General features: G+C 42.7%; 1 protein-coding gene across 4 annotated transcripts in view; it reads right to left on the bottom strand.

The window, feature by feature from the left end:
- Positions 1-19,925, bottom strand: part of TMEM245 (transmembrane protein 245) — a 956,632-nt gene that overhangs the window by 51,030 nt on the left and 885,677 nt on the right. For all 4 annotated transcript variants that reach the window (XM_069620553.1, XM_069620551.1, XM_069620552.1 and 1 more), the window contains one exon: positions 7,848-8,048. In XM_069620553.1, coding sequence (XP_069476654.1) covers positions 7,848-8,048 — 201 coding nt within the window. The remainder of the gene's footprint in view (positions 1-7,847; positions 8,049-19,925) is intronic.

The raw sequence follows: 19,925 nt of genomic DNA on the forward strand, positions 1-19,925 counted from the left end.
TCCCTTAGTTGAAATAGAAAATTACTGTAGGGACCTTCAGGAAATGCATGTTAAACTCAGCCACGGGCAAGAGTTTTTATTAATGTATATCAAATATGCAGCCACCCAGGAATGGGATGATTGTTTTTAATCTTATTAAGGATAGGGTTGAGGCGTGGAGGAAAAGCCATGGTATTAACTCGAATATAATCATCACTGGTGATGTAAACTACAATTTGAGCCCCAAGATGATATGTTGAGGATATAGGACTATGAAGATGGCATTTAGGACATTCCTAAACTCATGGCACATCCAGCCAAAAGACGAAAACAAAATGCACTTGAAGTGGCCATTTTTATTCGCCTCCTTAAGCCTTAGGGCTTGTAAAGGAGGGGTAACTGATGATCGACGAGCCAAGCAAACCTTGTTCTAGGCATACATATTACATTATAATTAACTTGAAGATATAAGCATTAGCTCAGAGATTTGAGGTGAGGCAAAGATTTGAGAGGGGCCATTGCCCTCTTTCTCTAAACTCGGGCAAAGATACAACTGAGCAAGAAATAAATGCCAATAGTGCTGAATGCACATCATTACATGTAGTAGGTCAAGCTGGATTATTAATAAAGTGGGGTTTAATTAACAAAGACATATTTTTACCATGCCTCTATGGTGAATTATTGCCTTCCTTGACTGACTTGTCTGGGAATCCAGATCCTCCATATTAGATAATACTTATAATGATATACTGGGTAACATTAGACATGTTTAATAAAAACATCAGGTCAAGAAAAGGGCTTTTAAGAAGACACCTTGGTTCGATGATAAATGTTGTGTAGCCAATCTTGGAAATGCAGCCCTTCACAGTGCCAGAACCAAGTTTAGACAACTGGTTGATACTAAGAAGGTGGAATTCACTACCTACTCCTGGGCTGCCATGCTGAACCATAGAGGATTATGACATTGCAAAGTACTGGAGATTGGTAGGAACAGGCTTAACAGAAAATAAAACACCAACACTACAGGGTAACATTCCACAGGTAAAATCATTTGATCATTTTAAAACACTTTACTCTGAAGACAGAACGTTTAACGACCTGGCCCTTAACCCACATCCTGAAGACTATCATACCAGCACCCCATAGCATTTTAGTGGAAAAGATTAGTATAGCTATTAAAGCCCACAAAAATGAAAAAGCTCCATGGCCCGCTAAGATTCCAATGGATCGTTTTAAGTCTGAAGTAACAATTTGGCCCCCATACTTGACCCGTTTATTTAATGCCAAACTGGCCTCTAATTCTCTACCCAAATTATGGACTAGGACCGAAGTAATTCTTTTGTACTAAAAGGGTGGGGGTAGGGAGGAGCCTAGCCACTACCATTCAATATTGTTAATCGACACGGGAGGCACGATCTTTGTCAGAGCTGTCCTGGCCTACCTAGAAAAATGGATCTAGGAGAAAGGCCTTATAAACCATCCACAGGGTGGTTTCCAGGTGGTCCTCAGTACCATTGATCAAAGATTGCGCTTACAACTCCTTTTGGGGAAATAGGTCCTAATCAGGAACATACCTCTAGGTTATTTTCATAAATGATGTTCAGCAGCATGTTCAAATCTATGAAAAATACGACTATGGTTTGCATTATAGGTGGAAAGACTAAATGGGATAAGAAATGACCTGTTCAAGATCTTCTGCTATTATGAATCCATTTATGTCGCACATTCAATATTTTTTTTAAGTAACATTTTATTGAATGCTTAAACAAAAGGGGCAGTGGTCATGGAACAATTTCAGCAAGTTTCATAAAGCAGTGACCAATTAAACGCATAACAGCAACAGGCTAAGAGCATAACGGGTCACTAAGCAACTCCGTACAGGCAGAAAGCATCTTTCTCAAGACAATTTATATCACCTTAGAGGATGTGTCTGTTAACACTTCCATTTAATATACTTGACATAGTGCCTGAAACCCAGTAGACTGAATGAAAAAAGGTTCAAACTTGCAGGTCAATGATGGAATGATGGAAAATCACTTATGAAAACATAGGCAATGAAAAGTGGGCAAGTTTTTAGGTATGTTTGCATCTTATTAGAAATTGTAGTCATAATTATGTCTATCGCTAAGAGGTTGCTTTATACACTCATCAGTTATACGGGGAAGGTGATGTTACTTCCAATGTTGTGGAATCATTGGTCAGGCTACAACCAAAACATCATACAAGCAATTATGAGAAACTACTATTTAGGCAATACTTTTCCGCAGGATCAACATCTACCAGCAGTACCACTAGTGCATCCAACGGAAGCTGAATTGACATCACAGTTTTAAAATTGGAAATGTCTCCATCCAATAAGGAATATCATATAGCAATCACACTGATTAGGATAGAGCGTGCCCTTGCCAAGACGCATTAACACAATGGAAGTGAAGTTCAGTATATCTTACTAGTTCTTACATAAGCATCATGTAGAAGTGTAATCCCTTATTTGAGTACACACTGAGGATTTTGCAGGACTCGTATCACATGATGCTTGCACAATTGGCTTTTTATGTCCCATGTACAGATGGGTGGCTTACTAGATTAGCCTCTAAGAATTTCTAAGTACCAGAAATCCTATGGGATACAAAATAAAAAAAGCAAATAATTTGGTTTGGTCTCCGCTGCCATTCAACTGAACATCCGGCTGACTCATTCAATGCTTCATTTGGAAGATTGAAATCATTCACCATCTGCGATAGAGTAGACCTGCTTATATTTTTCATAATCTAATGGGATACATTCAGAGAATAGCTGTCACAGCCTCAAGTAGGCTTCCTTTTTCCACATCTTAAAGGAACTCAACACAAGACCAGGAATAAAATCTACACTCCCATAAATAGGAGGCAAAGGGGATGGAAAATCAGAAAGACAACATTTCTTTCTGGCTTTAATTGAGCACCAACAAATTCATTTAGTAGTTTCTGAAGCTTCAGAGAAACCTCATCTTAATTTGGGGGAAGCCATTTCAGTCAATGGGTTCTGAAGGAGTGATTGTTCAGGTTCTGCCCAGTTCATGTTAATTCGCTGGAAAATAATTACTTTGTGATAATTTACTTCGAAGTGTTTACTTCGAAATGTTACTTTGACATTTCATTTTTTTTATTGGGGGGAGCCCCATGCCCCACCTTCCCCTTCACTACTCCCCCTAACCAGCCCCTTTTACCCCTTAGCCCACAACTATATATATATAATTTGAAGTAATTTAAAGTAAATTACTTTGAACTAATTTATATTGTTGAAAGGGGAGACTGTTCTACCCAGTTACAATCCTGAGCTTCATGTGACCAAGCGATGACGGGATTCAGTTGAATCAAATAAAGATACTGAATAATATTGAGAAAAGCCAAACCAACCTTAAAGTGGGTTGCCATTAAAGTCACTCTGGCAACTCTTGGTGATTGCCACAACCATATAAATTCAGAGGTTCTCTTTTGGATTCTCATTTTATCTGGTTGGGGTATTATAATTGGGAGTGAATTATATTAAGAGGCAGGGAAGTAGATTCATTTCAATCACAATCATTCATCTCTCCATATTATTGATAGGGTTTTAATGGTATAAAACCCTAAATACCATTTCCTATGAGATGCCGTCTTAAAACAGGTAGTGAGTCTCCAACAGTAGACTTACTTACAGAAATATGTATTGCCTTGGACTGTTTCATATATTGATTTATTTTGTACCTTGAATCTGAATAAAACTCTTCAAGCTGTTTAACTAAGTTTGATAATGTAGTGGCCATATTTCCCATGAGAAACATGACATCATCAGCATGTAATGGCAAATTATGCTGATAACACCTTTCCTCAATCCCCTGTATATTGTTATTTTATTTTATTCTGAGCCAATGGTTCTATAAATAGGCCAACATGTAACAGAGGATTAGGAGCATCCTTACTGGATGCTCAAATACATTCTAATGAGCTATCAACATTTTTGGGAAATTGGGGCAAAAATTTAATTTAGATAAAGCCAAATGTAAATTCGACCAATCAATAGAATCAAATGAAATAATAAAGCAAAGGGGGGGTCTGTCGTTTTTTGCGAATTTCAATGCTATTAATAGTCCTCTGAATATAATCATGGGTTTGGTGTTCCAATATGAAACAGGTTTCATAGTCTTGGCAAAATAGGGGTGCGCTGTTGGCCAACATTTTACTATACATTTTGGAGTCATGATTTAAGATGGTGATGGGTCAGTAAGAACTACTAGAAGAAGTTCTTTTTCCAGTTTCAATATCAGGGAAGATACCGTTTCACTTATTAACCGTGTACCATGCTATTAGCTAGGAAATTTAAAAGTTACCATATGGGGCACCCAATTCAACCGGAATTGCTTAAAAAGAAAAAAGGGTAGCAAAGCGCATCCAGTCCAGGCATTTTATTCAGGGCCAGAGTATTAATATTAATCATATTTGTAATTTCCTCAGCTGTGATTGAAGATTCTAAAACTTCTTATTCTTCATCTGTTAAAGGTAGCAGAGTAACTAGAGTTATGCGGGGTCGGTATCCCCAAAGAAGTGTTAAAAGGTGACTTTATTGGAGCATGATCTGAGACCGATCGCAGTTCAATATCAGTTGAGCCAAGGTGTTGGAGCAACGTCATAGGTGCAATAGCATGTCTATTCAGCAATATAGCTTATGAACCAGGGAGAAAAAGAAACCTTGTACCGCAGGGTTGATGGCTCTCCATGCATCGATAATATCCATTTCCTTAATTACCCTATCTAGTGTTTAAAACACAGATACCCTATAGTTACCATAATAGTGGCATACAATTCTGTCCCGTCTCTGGCTGGGTTCAGGTCCAAATTAAAATCCAAATCCTCCACAAACCCACTAACCAAAAACTTGGCTATTATTGGGAAAACATTAGCATCAGCAAAGTAACGACTTTGATTTTGAAATGGGGCATAAACAGAAGATAAAGAAAGGTTTGTTGTACCAGGTCTAAGATTTAGACCCAAAATTCTCCCTTGTCAATCTCTCAACACATTTTCCAATCAAGCATCACGTTTGTATCTATAAAAATAGCCACTACTCTCTTTTCTCCCCTTCCCTGAAGAGGCACCTATTCGTTTAAAAAACCCTTTAAAACATATGTTCTTTTGAAGTGGGAGTTCCAAATCCGTTTAGACTCTTATTGTGAGAAATATTAACCTTATGTTACTAGGGTTCTTTCAACAATTGGCTATATCTATAATTACTTTGTTTTGTTTTATATGATAATGCTTACAACGATACTAATAGAAGTATTATTTTGTTTCTGATCACTTGTAGATTATAAAATTGCATCAAAACCCCTGATGAAGAGAAGATTTCTTGAAACCCGTTGGATCACAATATGAATAAAGGCGTATGTTTAACTAAAATACTAATGTCCATTGTGATATATACATTGATATTGAATGAATACATGAGGAAATGCTGTTTTACATTGAATTTATATCAACATTATTTAACAAATGCATAAATCTTTGAAAACTGACTTCGAAGTACTTAGCTTTTGATAGGCCTGTGATAGTGTGCAAGGGACAGGCGTCCCCTTATCTTGGGAACTTTTATTATTTTCTATTATTGTACCATCTCTTGTAAAGCGCCTTGGTGAAGGTGCTGTAGAAATGTAATAAATACAATCCAATGCAAATCAGCACCATTAGAGCAATGAGATCCAGGAGAACCAACAACATATAGACATATGTGCAGGTTTACAAAGCTCAGTAACTCACGAGACTTCCCAAACAGAGAGCTCAGTTTACCCCATTTAAACTGCCTTACCCTCCCCCGTTTTCACAAGACATCTTCATTAAGAAAGAGCACTATGAATATTCAACTTCTGTATCTATCAAATAGTATCAGGAAGGGTGCTGTTTGGAGCCAGACTCATTTCTTCCCAAAAGAACTTTCTTCTTTGAATGATCCTTCACTCTGTCTTAGCAGGGATTGAAGATCAGTATTTCTTTGAAGATGAGGAGCCAGCTCCTTCCTGGTCGCTTGGAGTCTCATGTAGCCGCAGAATAAGCACCGACTGTGCCCTTGAGGGTAATTGCATTTGCTCATTGCCACAGTGAAAAAGCAGTTTGAATGGACAGCCACATTTGATAGTTATATTTTAGCTTTATCACTATTCTGCAATGTTTTTCATTTCACAACACCTTTACATTGTGCTTGGAGCCAGATCTTGAAGCACAGTTCACTCAATTTCAAGCAGCAGTGGGTAAAGCAGCAAAGACCACTGATTTTTTGTCTGTGTAGTGAGAGCTAGTTGCCACTATTGTCTTAAACATGCACATCTTCCATAGAAGACAGACTGGATGGATTCCATCTCTCAGGGTGCAAGAGAGAAGCCACAATGTGCTAAATGAAGTCTCTGCACTTGCAAAATAAACATCAAAAGCAGGCGCAGATGCCGGCCCCAATTTGGTAAACCGGATTGAACCAGGTGATGATTGGTATCGCGCCACACAATGCTGATGCTAATGTTGATACATAAACAAGGATAAAAATGAATGTGTATTTATTTCTTGAGGATGCCATACCATGTGGTTAACACTTAATGGGCCTCATTACAAATTGCCCGGTATGGAAACAACGGTGGCGGTAAACCCACAACTCCTGCAGGCGGAGGCGTCAAACCCGCCAGGTCTAACCTGGCGGGTTTAACACCGCCCGCCTGCAGGCGGACGTGGAAACACCAGCACCATCACGAGATGGTGCCGGTGTTTCCATGATTCCCGTTCCCATTGAGTCCTATGGGTTGTAATGCCCTGGTATTTCCGGGAGACACGGAGGCGGAATGGTAATACGGGTCCGGCGGTAACCAGGCAGTTTTACCGCCTTAGTTACCGCCGGACTCTTAAGGAGGCCCAATGTGTTTGTACTAAATTAACATAGTAGATGAAAATGCATTATTGAGATGTATAGAAAATAACATGAAACCACATCCACTTCCAAAGGACTTTTTACTGTACATTATACAATTGGAATTAGAAAGGGAGTTTACAATAAGCTTGTCATTATATACATATGTAAACAAACCTAATTCAGCATTGTGAGAGAGGGTCCACAGGACATTTTGTTTTAATGCTTAGAAATTGTCCAAGTGTGATTGGATTCTTCAAAAAGCCTAGATGCTGTTTGTCCTGTATAGATAAAAAGCTTACAGCTAATTAAAATGTCAAGGCTTTCCCTTATACACACTGTGTGCAAATACCTACTACGAGTCGAACTCAGTGCAGCTTGAAAAGAAAACAATCTGCCTATAATATAATCCTATATTCCTATGGGTGTCTGCTCAATCACAAATTAGCAACAAACAATGGCTATTCACCAAGTATTTTACTCCACCCTATAAGAGGCACTACTATCTATTTTATATGACAAAAATATATTAGAGACATCTTCTCCTAGGTAGTACATTCTGAAAACCGATAAGCGGATACCATCCTTAGAAAAGGAATGCATCAGGCATTACTTGTTTAGCCTTAGTGTTTTTTTCCATACACATCTATCAGGGGCCATTTATAATTTACAAGTGTGGTTTCTTTTATACAGCAAATAGAAGCATGTGATTGTTGTATGAGGCATGGTAAAAAACAGTTTGTAAATTCCTGCACTTCATTACTAATGCTTTAATACTTTGTATGCACTTATTTAACAATAACTAGAGAGAACTACAAAACATTACATTTGAAATATATTATATGATGAATACAAAGACGTGTGTGTGTGGCTAAAGAGCATACATGTTTTAATTAGATAACCATGCAACAAAGGTGTATATTATAATTGGAAATGAAGGTAAGTTATGTAGATCATCTTACCGGTGTATGTGTAAAGGCCATGGTGTTTGTGATGGAGTTGGAGTCGTTAAGGAGCTTGTGGGACTCGCAAGCATTGCAGTGTAGATGTTAGAGGCAACCACAAGTATGCAGAGAAGTATTGGCCCAATGATGGCCCCTTCTAGACCCCAGTAGTAAGCTCCACCTGCAACTGCCAAGCCAGTCAGGTATGGATGACCACCTCTGCAAGAAAGATTTCATAAACAAGTTTAAAAACTAAGATTCGACTAATACTGTAAAAAAACAGGCATGTGCCGTAATACATAGAATTCCATTCACCACTTTAACTTTGACCATATGTTATGGGTTTATTTAAAGAGCAGTGTACAGCACCGAAATGCCACAACACAACGCCTTTTCTGCACTTAATTATGGAGAAGCCATAGAGCTTTTGGGTGTCTTGGTAGTCTGTCAGGTTGTCTCAAGATCAGTACACCAGGCCCTTTGTGTGGGAAGGTCCAGAAGCAAGGTCCTTGCATCCTGATCGTATAGCCTCGTTTTACCTGAAATAGCAGAAGTGGGGGCACCAACCTAGTACTCTCCACCCGAGTTGTCTCGTCAGATTGTACAGGGGCAGTGGGGAGATTTTGGGGACATGCGGTTCCTGTTCCCCAGAAGACTGCATATGGGACTTGCTAAAAGGGTAATCTTTTATGGTTTCTTTGCTGCATATATTGAATCATCATGCTGAAGACTCAGAACACTAACAAACAAATCCAGACATAATGACAGCCATCCGATTTTAGTCGCCAAACATATCTGAACAACACAGCATTGTCCATGTCAACTAAGTGGAACCTGATGTTGCAAAAGGACTAAACTACAGGATTACTAAGAGAAAGCAAAATTGAATGTTGTATTGTGTATGCTTTCAGTCCATAAATAAGTCTTCCAATTTCGTCCAGCCTGTCTTTCTAAGCTTCCACCCATCCATATCTGTAAGAATCGACCTTAAGTGTGCATCAGCTTTTATTGATATGTTCAGACCGTACCCTTCACCATGACCTAACACAACCATGGCTTTTCGCAAGTTTGTCACACCACTTTCAAAATACAAGCATCTCCAATCCCGTTCATGTTGTCCCATAACAGTTCTGGTCCTTCAATATGTTCTGGGAGTGGTTGTTAAGGTCGGCCATTTTCTTTTTGGGTTGTATCCTACCATCTCAACACATAGTACAATTGCACCACCCAAAAATATGCTTCAAAATTGCAGAGGGTCAAGCAACCTTTGTGTGTCCTCCTCAATGTCGCTAAGGCTAATCTGCACCCACCCCCTGCCCAGAGGACTTCAGCTATTATATAGTTTCACATCTGGCATCTTAAAGAAAGACCCCTTATCATATGCGGTAGGTTTACAAACAAGTATAATAGTCTGGGCAATTTGAGCATTTAACATTTTTCCTGTTGATGATTGCGGAAGATTTTTCAGAACTATATGTAGTCCCCCATTTCATTAAGTGCCCAGCCTCTGTTATATACATATGTTTCCTCTAGTGAGGGAAGGATCTGAAAGCCTAAATATCTGAAGGTGTCTCATTCCCATGTTATGACTAGGTCTGGTAATAATTCTTTATACTTTGTCTTGAGGCATGCAAGTGGAAAGATACTTGATTTCTACTGGTTGATTTTGAATGCAAAATCAACCTGTTAGTGTACCAAAATTGCCTAGCACTTCCAAAAGCAATGAAATATGATGAAGTGGATTACCCATGCATATTAAGATATCCTATGCGTACAATGAAATTACATGACCATGTCGGTCCAGCACAATTCCTGCCTCTGCAAAATATCTCCTGGCTATTGAGGCTAAAGTTTTCAGTGTAAGGGCAAATTAGGGTACAATAGGCAATCTTGTCTTATGCCTCTGTTCATCCTCCAACTGACTTCCCCACTCAACTCTTACCAGAGGAGCATAACAGGCGAATCTATTGCATTATGTTCCCCTCTAGTTTATAACCTTCAGCTGCTTTAAATAACAATTGCCATTACAAAGGATCAGATGATTTGATCGCATCTATGCATTACATGTTGGAGGCAGCAAAGATTCATTGACGTGTTCCTACCACAACTTAAGCAGTATTGGTCAGGGTGAATCAGACCAGCAGTTAATTTTTAACAGCTTGGTGGCTTATTAACTTGTCCAGGGTCTTTACATCCATGTTAATCAATGAAATTCAGCAGTAAGACTCACATTCGTTAGGATCTTTATCTAATTTCAATAGCAATATTAATATTGCCTCTCTCAGACATTGAGGGGATACCTGCATGAAATGGGTGGTCATACACTTTTTTCAGTTTTAGATGCAGTATGTCAAAATAGCATTGGTAGAACTCACCCAGGAGGCCAGCCCCACCTGGTGTGTTACTGCCTTCAAGTGATCTGAGAGCTTCCTGTAGGTCCTCCTTTCCTATAGGTGTATTTAGTATGTCCTGTGGTTGCCTTATCTAGTTTGGGCAGTTACACTTGTTCCTGTACCTCACAAAATGTATTCTCTTCACATACAACACTGCTTGAATATAATTTTACATAGTATCTGTGGACGGTATTATTCATTTCTACTTGCTATAGACAAGTGTTCTTTATAAATTTGTGCGATAGTCAAATGGGGGCTTTTTCTTTTGAACACCCAGGTCAGCAGTCATCCTTCCCTATGTATTCGGCGAGTACACTACCTATATTTGAACCATACTAGTACTTCTAGTGTTTCTAGTTGTGTTTTGAGATCCCTGATATGTTATGCCCCAGGGGGATTGCCCATTGCTATGTACCTTCCATTTTCTTTATGTTCCCTTCTGTCCTTTTCAATGTTTTAGTCAAAGTCGATTGCACCCCAAATGTGGTCATAATGATTATGACCTGGGTTGTTACTTCGAAAGTTTCGACAGTGATTTCCACATTATCAACAGACCCTTTGTTTTAGTCAAAGAAGGATATATTATAATCCTTATTTGAGCGTTTGTAGGCTGCGTCCGTTAGTTATTCTGCCTTGGGTTTCCAGGTCGGAATGGCCTGTCTAGTGTGGTGCCAGTTCTGTGTCGCCATGAGGGGTGCATGGTCAGATAATATTTTCCCCAGATAGTCCATGTACCTAAATTAATGCAATTGGTCCCTCCTTGTGAACATTTAGTCAATCCTTGAGTGGGAATCATGCAGCAAGAATAGAATGAGTATCCTGGTAGGTCACCTTTGTTTTCTCCCCATATTTACACGAACTATAGGTTCGATATGGCCAGGTTCAGCAAGGTTGTGGATTAATGTTTCCAAGTACCTCTATTATTCGATTTGTCTAGATTAGGGTTTAATAGTCAATTAAAATCCCTGCCCATATAAATGTGCCCCCTCTCCCTGTGTCGTCAAACCAGTTTCACCCCCCCGGAAAGTATGTATTGTTGCCTGTGTTGGGAGCATAAGGGGCAAATGTCCTTATTTAAGGAGTTCACTACTTCCATCGCCCTACTATCTGTATCAGAGTTGTCTGGAGATTTGTAGTAGAGTGCCCTTGGCTATCCATATTAACACCCCTCGTATGCTCCCCTTAAATGGTATAATGGGGTGCACCTTTACCAGGTCAAACCACTGCATTTTTGCCGCAATTTTTTTTACTGCCGACATTTTTGCCACGATTTTATTACCTAATACTGTTAAAGGACAGTGTAGATTCCCAAATACAGAATCAACTTGAAACATTTTAACAATTCCCTTCTGATCTCTTATTCCCTTTCCCACCCATCCGCTCACTCCCTCCCCAATAACAGTAATGACGCAATGCCTGTAATCTATGCCTGCGAGTTCCTGGACAGCCCTCTACAGGACAGCGGGTGCCAGGAGTTCACTAAGCCAGACATAGAACCCACGCATCAGCGCCATATGCCTTTCTCCGCCTTCCGCTCCACCACTGACACCCCGATTTACAATTTAGGTTGTTGTTTTCTAGTAGATGCCTTGGCTCTTGATATTTATCAGTCTCTTCACATCCATTCCCTCTACAAAGTATGAGTCTCAGAGCTTCGGGTGTCGCCACAAAACGTTCCATTATTGTGAAATGGGCAGGTGTGATTTATAGAGAGGCTTTGTGTTTCGGTTCTTGCGTGGCTTCTACTCGATCACATTAATACGGCTTTCAGTCTCCCACTGTTCCATGCTTCATGCAGTGTGCTACAAAATCATTGTTTTGATCTTTTTTTTTTAATTTGGCTGGGTATATCAGCATGTAGTGGATATTATGTAGTCTCAGAATTTGTCTTCTTATTTCTTCAAAGCCTTGTCGTTATTGTTGCACTTTTTTTGCATAGTCGGGGAAGATCATCTAGTCGGGGAACTTCATCTAGTGCGCTGACCACAATGGAACAGGAACCCCTCATCCAGGTGATCCTCCCACACTGGCCCACCCCCAGGAACTGGATCCAAAAGCGATGGCTGTGTCCTGCCCACCTGGATGACAGATCTCCGTGGACAGGCGGGTGAGACACCTTACATGCTCTAGGATTTACATGCTTTGGCTGCTTACTACGCCCCTGAGCAGGATTAGTAGTTTCCAGAAAATACACTCGCGTGCCCTTTAAATAAACATATATGCCAAGTACAGTGAGAAACTTGAAGGTGTCTCCCTAGCTAGTCCCCGGGGATCTGTCCTCCAGGTGGCCAGGACACGGCCATCGCTATTGGATCCAGTTCCTGGGGGTGGACCAGTGAGGGAGGATCACCTGTACGCGGGGTCCTCGAGTGGTGGGACACCGACGGGTGGGACGCGGTATCGCCGTTCCTTTAACACCTTTTCCCCATCCTCTTCCGTAGGGCATTCAAAACACTGCCCACCCCCTTTTCTGACATTAACGCTTTCGCACAACACAAAAGACAACGGACTAACACCAGAGCAGTTTACCTGACATGTCCCAAAACAAGGGTCAGGCAAAGTCCATATTAACCATAATATCACACAACTGACAGCCCTTTCCCACAGGGATAAAAGGTGGAGCAAGAGAGCACAGTACGAGCAAGGCACACCGCGTGATGAAACAGCTATTGAGACCCAGCAGTTCAAGAGGAGGAGAAAGGCAGCGAATATCGAGAGGCTAACAAGGAGAGACACGACCATGCCCTTTTAGATGCAAACCCGTGAAACCTCCGCAGAAGGAGTTGTGTAAGACCGATGACACTAGCCCAAGTGAGGTGCACCAGATGCCGACGATACACCGAGTGTGTCAATGCTGATAAGCAGGAGTAAGGGAAACTCCTGCTACCATGGAAATGGTCTAGACTCTAAATAAAAGGAGAGCCAAGCGGTTAATCATAGCCGATGAGTTGAAGGGAAAGCCGATAAAAACCAAACGTGTTACACGAAACTCGCAGAAGTGATATATTGGGAACACTTCAAAGAACTATAAAGTGTTAAGGGGAAGACCAGCTGCAGAGGGAACCGGCACCACATGGGTGCTAACCCGAGACACACTGGTCACTCCCAGGTTGAGTAAAACCACTGATATCAGAATGCCGTAGGGGAGTCGCCAAGACAGGTCAAAGTGGTCTTACTGGAGGTCTAGCAAAATCCCCATACAGTCGAAAGTATTTGACCTACAAACTGTTGAGAAAGCAAGGGAAGTGAATCCCACAATCATTGAAAGCAAAAGGAATTGTGAAACGGCAAGAGTAAACCCGATGGAGGGATGCCAGTAAAGAGGGGCGAAGTCTAAAGTCCCAAGAAACAGTGTGTTGACAAAACGTGAACCAGGCAGAGGGATGTCCATGGAGAACTGTTTAAAAAGACATTAAGATTTGTTAATGATGGAAAAGCCACAGTGAACCTGGCGGAGAGAGGCTGAAAGTAAAGAGGGGTCAGAGCCCGGAAGAGGGGGACCCAGGAGTGAGGAATCCTTATCCTAAGTAACATAAGGAAACAAACTATCATTTGTTAAAGGAACTTTTATTTTTGCTATGGTCAATACATCGGGTCCTCGAAGGCAAGAGACTTTCAAGAGAAACTAGACTTGGCCATTGACGGCCCTGATAGCTAAAAGCTGAACGGTCGTCTCGTGCTTGGGTAGCTAGCTCAAGAGCGTACTTTGCGCCAAGATCCTGCCTTACCCCATGCTCAAACATGGGGTAGCGAGACCCAGTCTACCGCATCCTGACATATTATTTGTGAACACTTTCTTTTTTTTAAAACTATCCCACACCCGTTTTGTATTAGTTGTAAGGATTGGCAATAGGTTTTTCATACTCTAGGCCCTTTTATTTGACACAAAGCCACTAGGAATGCTTTATTTTTCATTTGATGGTCGAAGCTTGCTCCCACTTAGATTTAGGTTTAGATTAGGCATGTTTCCAACCTGCACATAGTTTAATAAACACCCTTGAACTGTGATCACTTGTGTCTGTCTTTACCGTTGCCACCATGAGTTCCTTACAGTACAAACACTGGATTTAAAGAAGGACCAGTTATGTCACAGAAGAAGATGCGTGATGCAATCTAAGGAAAAGTGTTTTAATGCCAAACCTGTTAAACTTGGAGAGCGATATTGTAATGGCGGCTACAGCATTTAGCTTGTATGATTCAGAAAAAAAAATCACTTCATCTCTTAGTACCTCAAATTGAAAATGTATATGACAATGTGCGTATGTAAAACCAAGACTACCGTATGGCACTGTACTAATTGCATCTTGCAAACAGCCTTTATCACATCCAGGGGCCTCATCAAAATGTGCACCCCTGAACAAAAAGCACAATGTACAGCCTGAGCTACATGGCGGGCACTTTCTTATTACAAAAGGGACAACAATGCCATCTTTGCAGTTGAAGAGTGAGGATTCTGCCGGTACACTTGTAGGAATCAATATACTTCTGGAAGCCATGGTGTTTGTTGCTCTTTTGCAATGATGGTGACCTTGTTTAGCGAGGCCATGAAGCGGTCTGCATCCCGTTCGCTTGGGGCCAGTATGGGTGATGCAGTGGTGTAGCTCTCACCCTCTGAACCAAAGGCTGTTGTCACTTGACTTTGTTGGGTATGTCGTGCAGCGCAAATATGTTTTCCAGAGCAGTGATGACAGCGGCTGAAGCGGTAGACCGACTTTCTCTACTTTTGGGTACCTGCTCAATTCATTGATGGCGACAAGTAGGTATGCCTCGTTGTCGCCGAGCAAAAGTCCAGGCTTATTGCGTCCCATCTCTGTTGGCTGCGAGGAGGACTTGCGATGGGTTCTGGAAGGCTGTATTTCTGAGTGGCTTGACATGTGGCACATGCGCTTTCTATGGATATGACCTTTGCTTGGATGTTGGGCATCCACACTCTCGACTTGAGGAAGGCTCGAGTCTTGGTGATGCCTTGATGCCCTTCGTAAACTAAGCGCAGTGCTCCCTCCTATAGCGCTAGGGGTAGGACAATCCGATGGCCCGTCTGGGGAAATTTAGAGTTCACCTACTTCTAGTAGGTGTTGTAATAATTCATTGACTGCTGTGGTGCGATTTGTTGCTGCCGCTAGTGGGGTTCCTCCAGTCTCTGGACAGGATGGATTCCTTGACTCGCTGGAGGCAGGGGGTCCTGCTCTGTTTCGCTGATTATGTCCTCCATTCTTTTCGGCAAGGCACACGCAATTACGTGGCAGACGTTTTTGTCTGTCTCACGCGTGTTAGCTTGCTCCTCTGGTATTGCTGGCCGGGGGTGCCTGGACAGGTAATCCGCTGGATTGTCACTGCCCGAGCGGTACACCACTTCGATGTCGAAAGGTTGGAATTGCAACATCCAACGCTCGAGTCTTGCTGGCGGGTGTGGAACTGAACCCTTACATATGGGTACTAAGGGTTTGTGGTGTGGTGCCCTAGTAGACTGACTTGAAAATGACAGCAGCCCTACAGGATGGCTAAAGCTTCCCGCTCTATGTAGTCCTAGTTCAGTTCCGTGCTGATCAGTGCATGACTGGCGAATGCTATGGGGTGCGTGTTCCCCTCTTGGTCGATTTGGATGAGGACAGCTCCTAACCCCACTGGGCTGGCATCTACTAGCAGCTCTGTTTTGTTTGCAGTATCAAAGAATGCCATGGTGGTGTTGGTTAGAAGGGACGCTTTAATGCCCTGGAATGCATCTTCTTGTTTGGGGCCCCACATCCAGGGGACTTCCTTCTTCGTTAGATGTGTGAGCGGAGCCGCGATGGTGGCCAAGTCCGGTATGAAGCAGCTACAGTACGAGGCCATCCCCATGAAGCTCTGTACCTCCATTACTGTTTTTGGGGGGTGGGCGATCTGGATGTCAGCAACTTTCGCTGGGTCTGGCAATATGCCCTTGGCATTAAAGACGTAACCAAAGAAAGACAGTTCAGCCTTGCCAAATTCACATTTTAAGCGTGTAATGTGAGCCCGGACTCTAGACACCTCAGGACTGCTGCTAGCAGTAAGTGGTGTTCCTCTTCAGAGGTGCCATACACCAAGATGTCATCGCTTACACCCGGCAGGTCTTGCACGCTTTGCAAATCTTGTTTTGAAAAACTTCTGCCGCCAACGAGATGCCGAAGTTGAGCTCCGGGTAGCATCAGACACTGAAGTGTGATGAAAAAATTGTTGTGTACCTAGACTCCTTAGCCAATCTTATTTGGTGATAGCCAGACCGAAGGTCTAGCTTGCTGAATACCTTTGCGCTTGTTAATTCCACAATCAGCTCATCGATAGTCTGGGCGATGTAACGTTTGCGCCTGATTGCTTGGTTCGGCAGTCTCAGATCGATGCATATTCTAACTGCATTTGGCTGCTTCCGTTTTTTGGTCACTACCATGGGTAAGACCCAGGGGTATTGCTCAGACGTCTTTTCGAAAATGCTGAGGTCTTCTAGCTTGTGGAGCTCCTCCTCTACAGCTTCACGTAGGTGAAATGGGACTCTCCGATGCAGGACCAGTTTTGGTTCGATGGTCGGGCCAATGTAGAGTGTCACTGTCTGGTCTTTCAAACAGCAAATGCCCTTGAACAGCTCTGGATGCTGTGCAATGATTTTGTCGACCTCCGGTTGTTCGAGCGCAAAGTGGATGATTCTCAATTTTTCTGCCGTTCTGTAACTTAGTATGGTCTCGACACTAGAGTCCACCATGTAGAATCTGGTTCTGTACTCCTCCCCATTGTATACAATACCATCTTTTAATGACCCTTTCACAGGAAGGGGGCTTTCACTCGTGTATGCATAAAGACGTATAGTTCTGCGTTGAAGGGCCGGTTGGTGGTTGATTTCTTCAGTTTATGGAGCATTATCACATTCACCGTTGCCCCAGTGTCAATAACAACCTTGGTGGGTGTGTTCTTCATAAGTACTGTGCAGGATTTCTGGGATTTGCGCGATTTCTACTTTACCTTGCCATAGGACTCCAATGCGAAGATGAGATGCACTCTCACCTTGTCGTTTGCGGTGCGACGTGCGCCGCTCTCTGGATGATTCGTCCTCTGAATCCGCACTTGCCTCGCTATCACTGCTGCTTGTGCACATCCTCTGCTCGACTGTTCTTGCCTTGCCTTTGTGATTCATTGGTCGCCCGCTCCTCGGTCTGGGTTGCTTATGTGGGTGGGGCTCTGGGGTCTCTCCACTGGCTGGAGCTGAGGCAGACCGAAGCAAAATGGTTCAGCTTCCCGCATTTCTGACATGTGACCCCAATGGCTGGGCAAGGTTAATCGCAGTGCCATGCGCCTCCACACCATTTGCATGAGTGCTGGGGGCGCGGTGTCCATGTTGGCAGGATGGGGTTCCAACCTGGTGGTCGTCCTTTGGTGTCCACAGCGGCAATAGGAGCAGAGTTTTGTTCTGCGTCAATTGGTAGGCGACTGATGGCTGCTTCCATTGCGGCTACTTGGCCGCCTCTTTTTACGTGTCTTGCTGCTTGTGCGTTGTTGCTGAGTGTTTGGTGAGCTTGTGTGTGCTTTTGCACTGAGTTGTATGCTGGTCTAGTGCTGGGCACCACTGTTAGTAGGGTTGATGGCTCTGACCCACCGATGGTGCGGCACTGTTTGGTGCTAAATGTTCCTCACTGGCCCTTGTTCGAGTGAAAGTGTCCCTTGTTGGCCACTGTAACTGGGTACAGGCTCCCCTCGTCACCAGTGTGGTATTTGCTGGAACATGCCTTCCCAGGCTCTGGGAGGCGGGCCTGGTGGGGGGCTATCAGGGGCACCAATGAATAAACACAAACACATTGGGTAGTAGCTCACTTACGACTGTCCTGTTTTGGCAGGCATTCAGCTCTTTTATTAAATTCTCTGCGTTCTGACGCTGACACGTCAGAATGCCTCCCGGGTCTTTCCTATGAATGCCACACCCTTGAGAAAAGCATTAACTTTCTGTAATGAGGCAATGAACTATGTGTATTATGCACAACCTTATGTACGAGATGATCCTGCTACAATAAATGATTTCCGTAAAGCGGCCCTTGCTAAAAGAAAACTGCACTCCAGTGCAAAAATGCATAGCAAAATCTGTCCAGAGGCAATAGCACCCATTTTCAATTCAAGATTAAAATGAAAAGCACATTTCAATCCCAAAAAAAAGAAACATTGTAAGATAGGGTCTTACTCGATTGAAGCAAGGAGGAGCTCAAATATGCAGATGGTTCTGTTTAGTCGTCTCCTAGGTGCACCTTAATTATGCTGCATGCTGTCCAATTATGACCGACGATCTCGTCAGACTAGAATAGCCCTCTGAAGTAAATCCACCAGAACTGGGAACAACAAGGCACAACTCAAGCTGTTCGAGTACTGGACAACATATTCCAAGAACATGAGAATTGGCTGCAATACTTGAAATGTTCCCTCTAGTTAGCCATAGAACCCCAGATGTTGCCTGCTTAAAGGGAAGTTATAGTTGCAGCAAATAACAGCAGATCCCAACAAAGCTGGCAGTTAGGCTTTCTAAAGAAAATGCAACTTTTCTACCACTATGCCCGGTTCACGACATCTCATGGGTACCTGCACATTTGCCTACGTCCATTGTACCTCATTTGGTGAAACTCTATTCTGCTGCATTTGTATGCAATATTGTATGGGGTTGCTGGAAATGGCAGTAGTATAAAAGGGATTTTGAGCCTTGGGGGTGAGGAGGGTGGAAGAAGGAGGGTATGGGGGGCTTGAACCCCAAACAAAATACATCCAATATTGCAATGAGATGTACGAGATCGGTCTCATGTTGTGCTTGGTGACATGGGAAACCACTCTTCTAAAATAATCTTTTGTCCGTTTGGGCTTTGTTTTGATTTGGCCTTCAAACGGAATTAAAAGTGAGCATTATCAGTCTTCAGTACTACGTTTTTTCCTTTGCTCTTTTTGGTAGTCATAACTAGGTAGGAGTGTTGGGCTTTTGCCACTAGACCCAGGAGGGACCCTTTTCACTCCCTTTTCCTTAGGTGGCCTCTGGCAAGTTGTCACTTCTACTTTCCCTACCACGCTGGTGCATTCCCCCCCACCCTTTACCTAAAACCCCCTATACATTGCACCATAATACAACACCTATATACAAAAATATCTATATACACACACAAATGTATAGCAATATACATGTAAATACATTAAGAGCTATATAGATCCAGAATTCATGGTACTATAGGGCAGGACCCCAATTGAAAATCTATATAATAATATGGGAAGGGTCCCCCACCCCAACACTGGCACTCCACATGACACATATGGAGAGACGCCCCCAGACATATTGGCTGGGACGGCGCACAGACACTGGCGCAGCCCTTATGGAAGAATGGGAATCTGCCAGAGGTGAACAAATTGCAGATTTGGCCAGAATGGGTGGAAGCAGGCATCGGAAAATAGATAAAAGACATGCTTACAGAAGGGTCCCTTGTCCCCTTTCTGGAACTTAGACACAAATTTGGCCTACCAAACACGGAACACTAATTTCCAGCAGATCACTCACGCCCTAGCCAAACATCTCCCATGCTTGTCAGACACGCCACACTGCACACCATTAGAGCGTGATGTCCTCCTAGGACCATCACTACCAAGGTTACGTCCACACTATACCAAGCAATCATAGCCTTCGCATCCCCTGAATAAGCCAATCTCAAGACGAAAAGAGAAAAGGACATGGGGC

Source organism: Ambystoma mexicanum, chromosome 5q (genome assembly GCF_040938575.1).
Source record: "Ambystoma mexicanum isolate Mex_15411 chromosome 5q, UKY_AmexF1_1, whole genome shotgun sequence".
NCBI lineage: Eukaryota > Metazoa > Chordata > Amphibia > Caudata > Ambystomatidae > Ambystoma > Ambystoma mexicanum.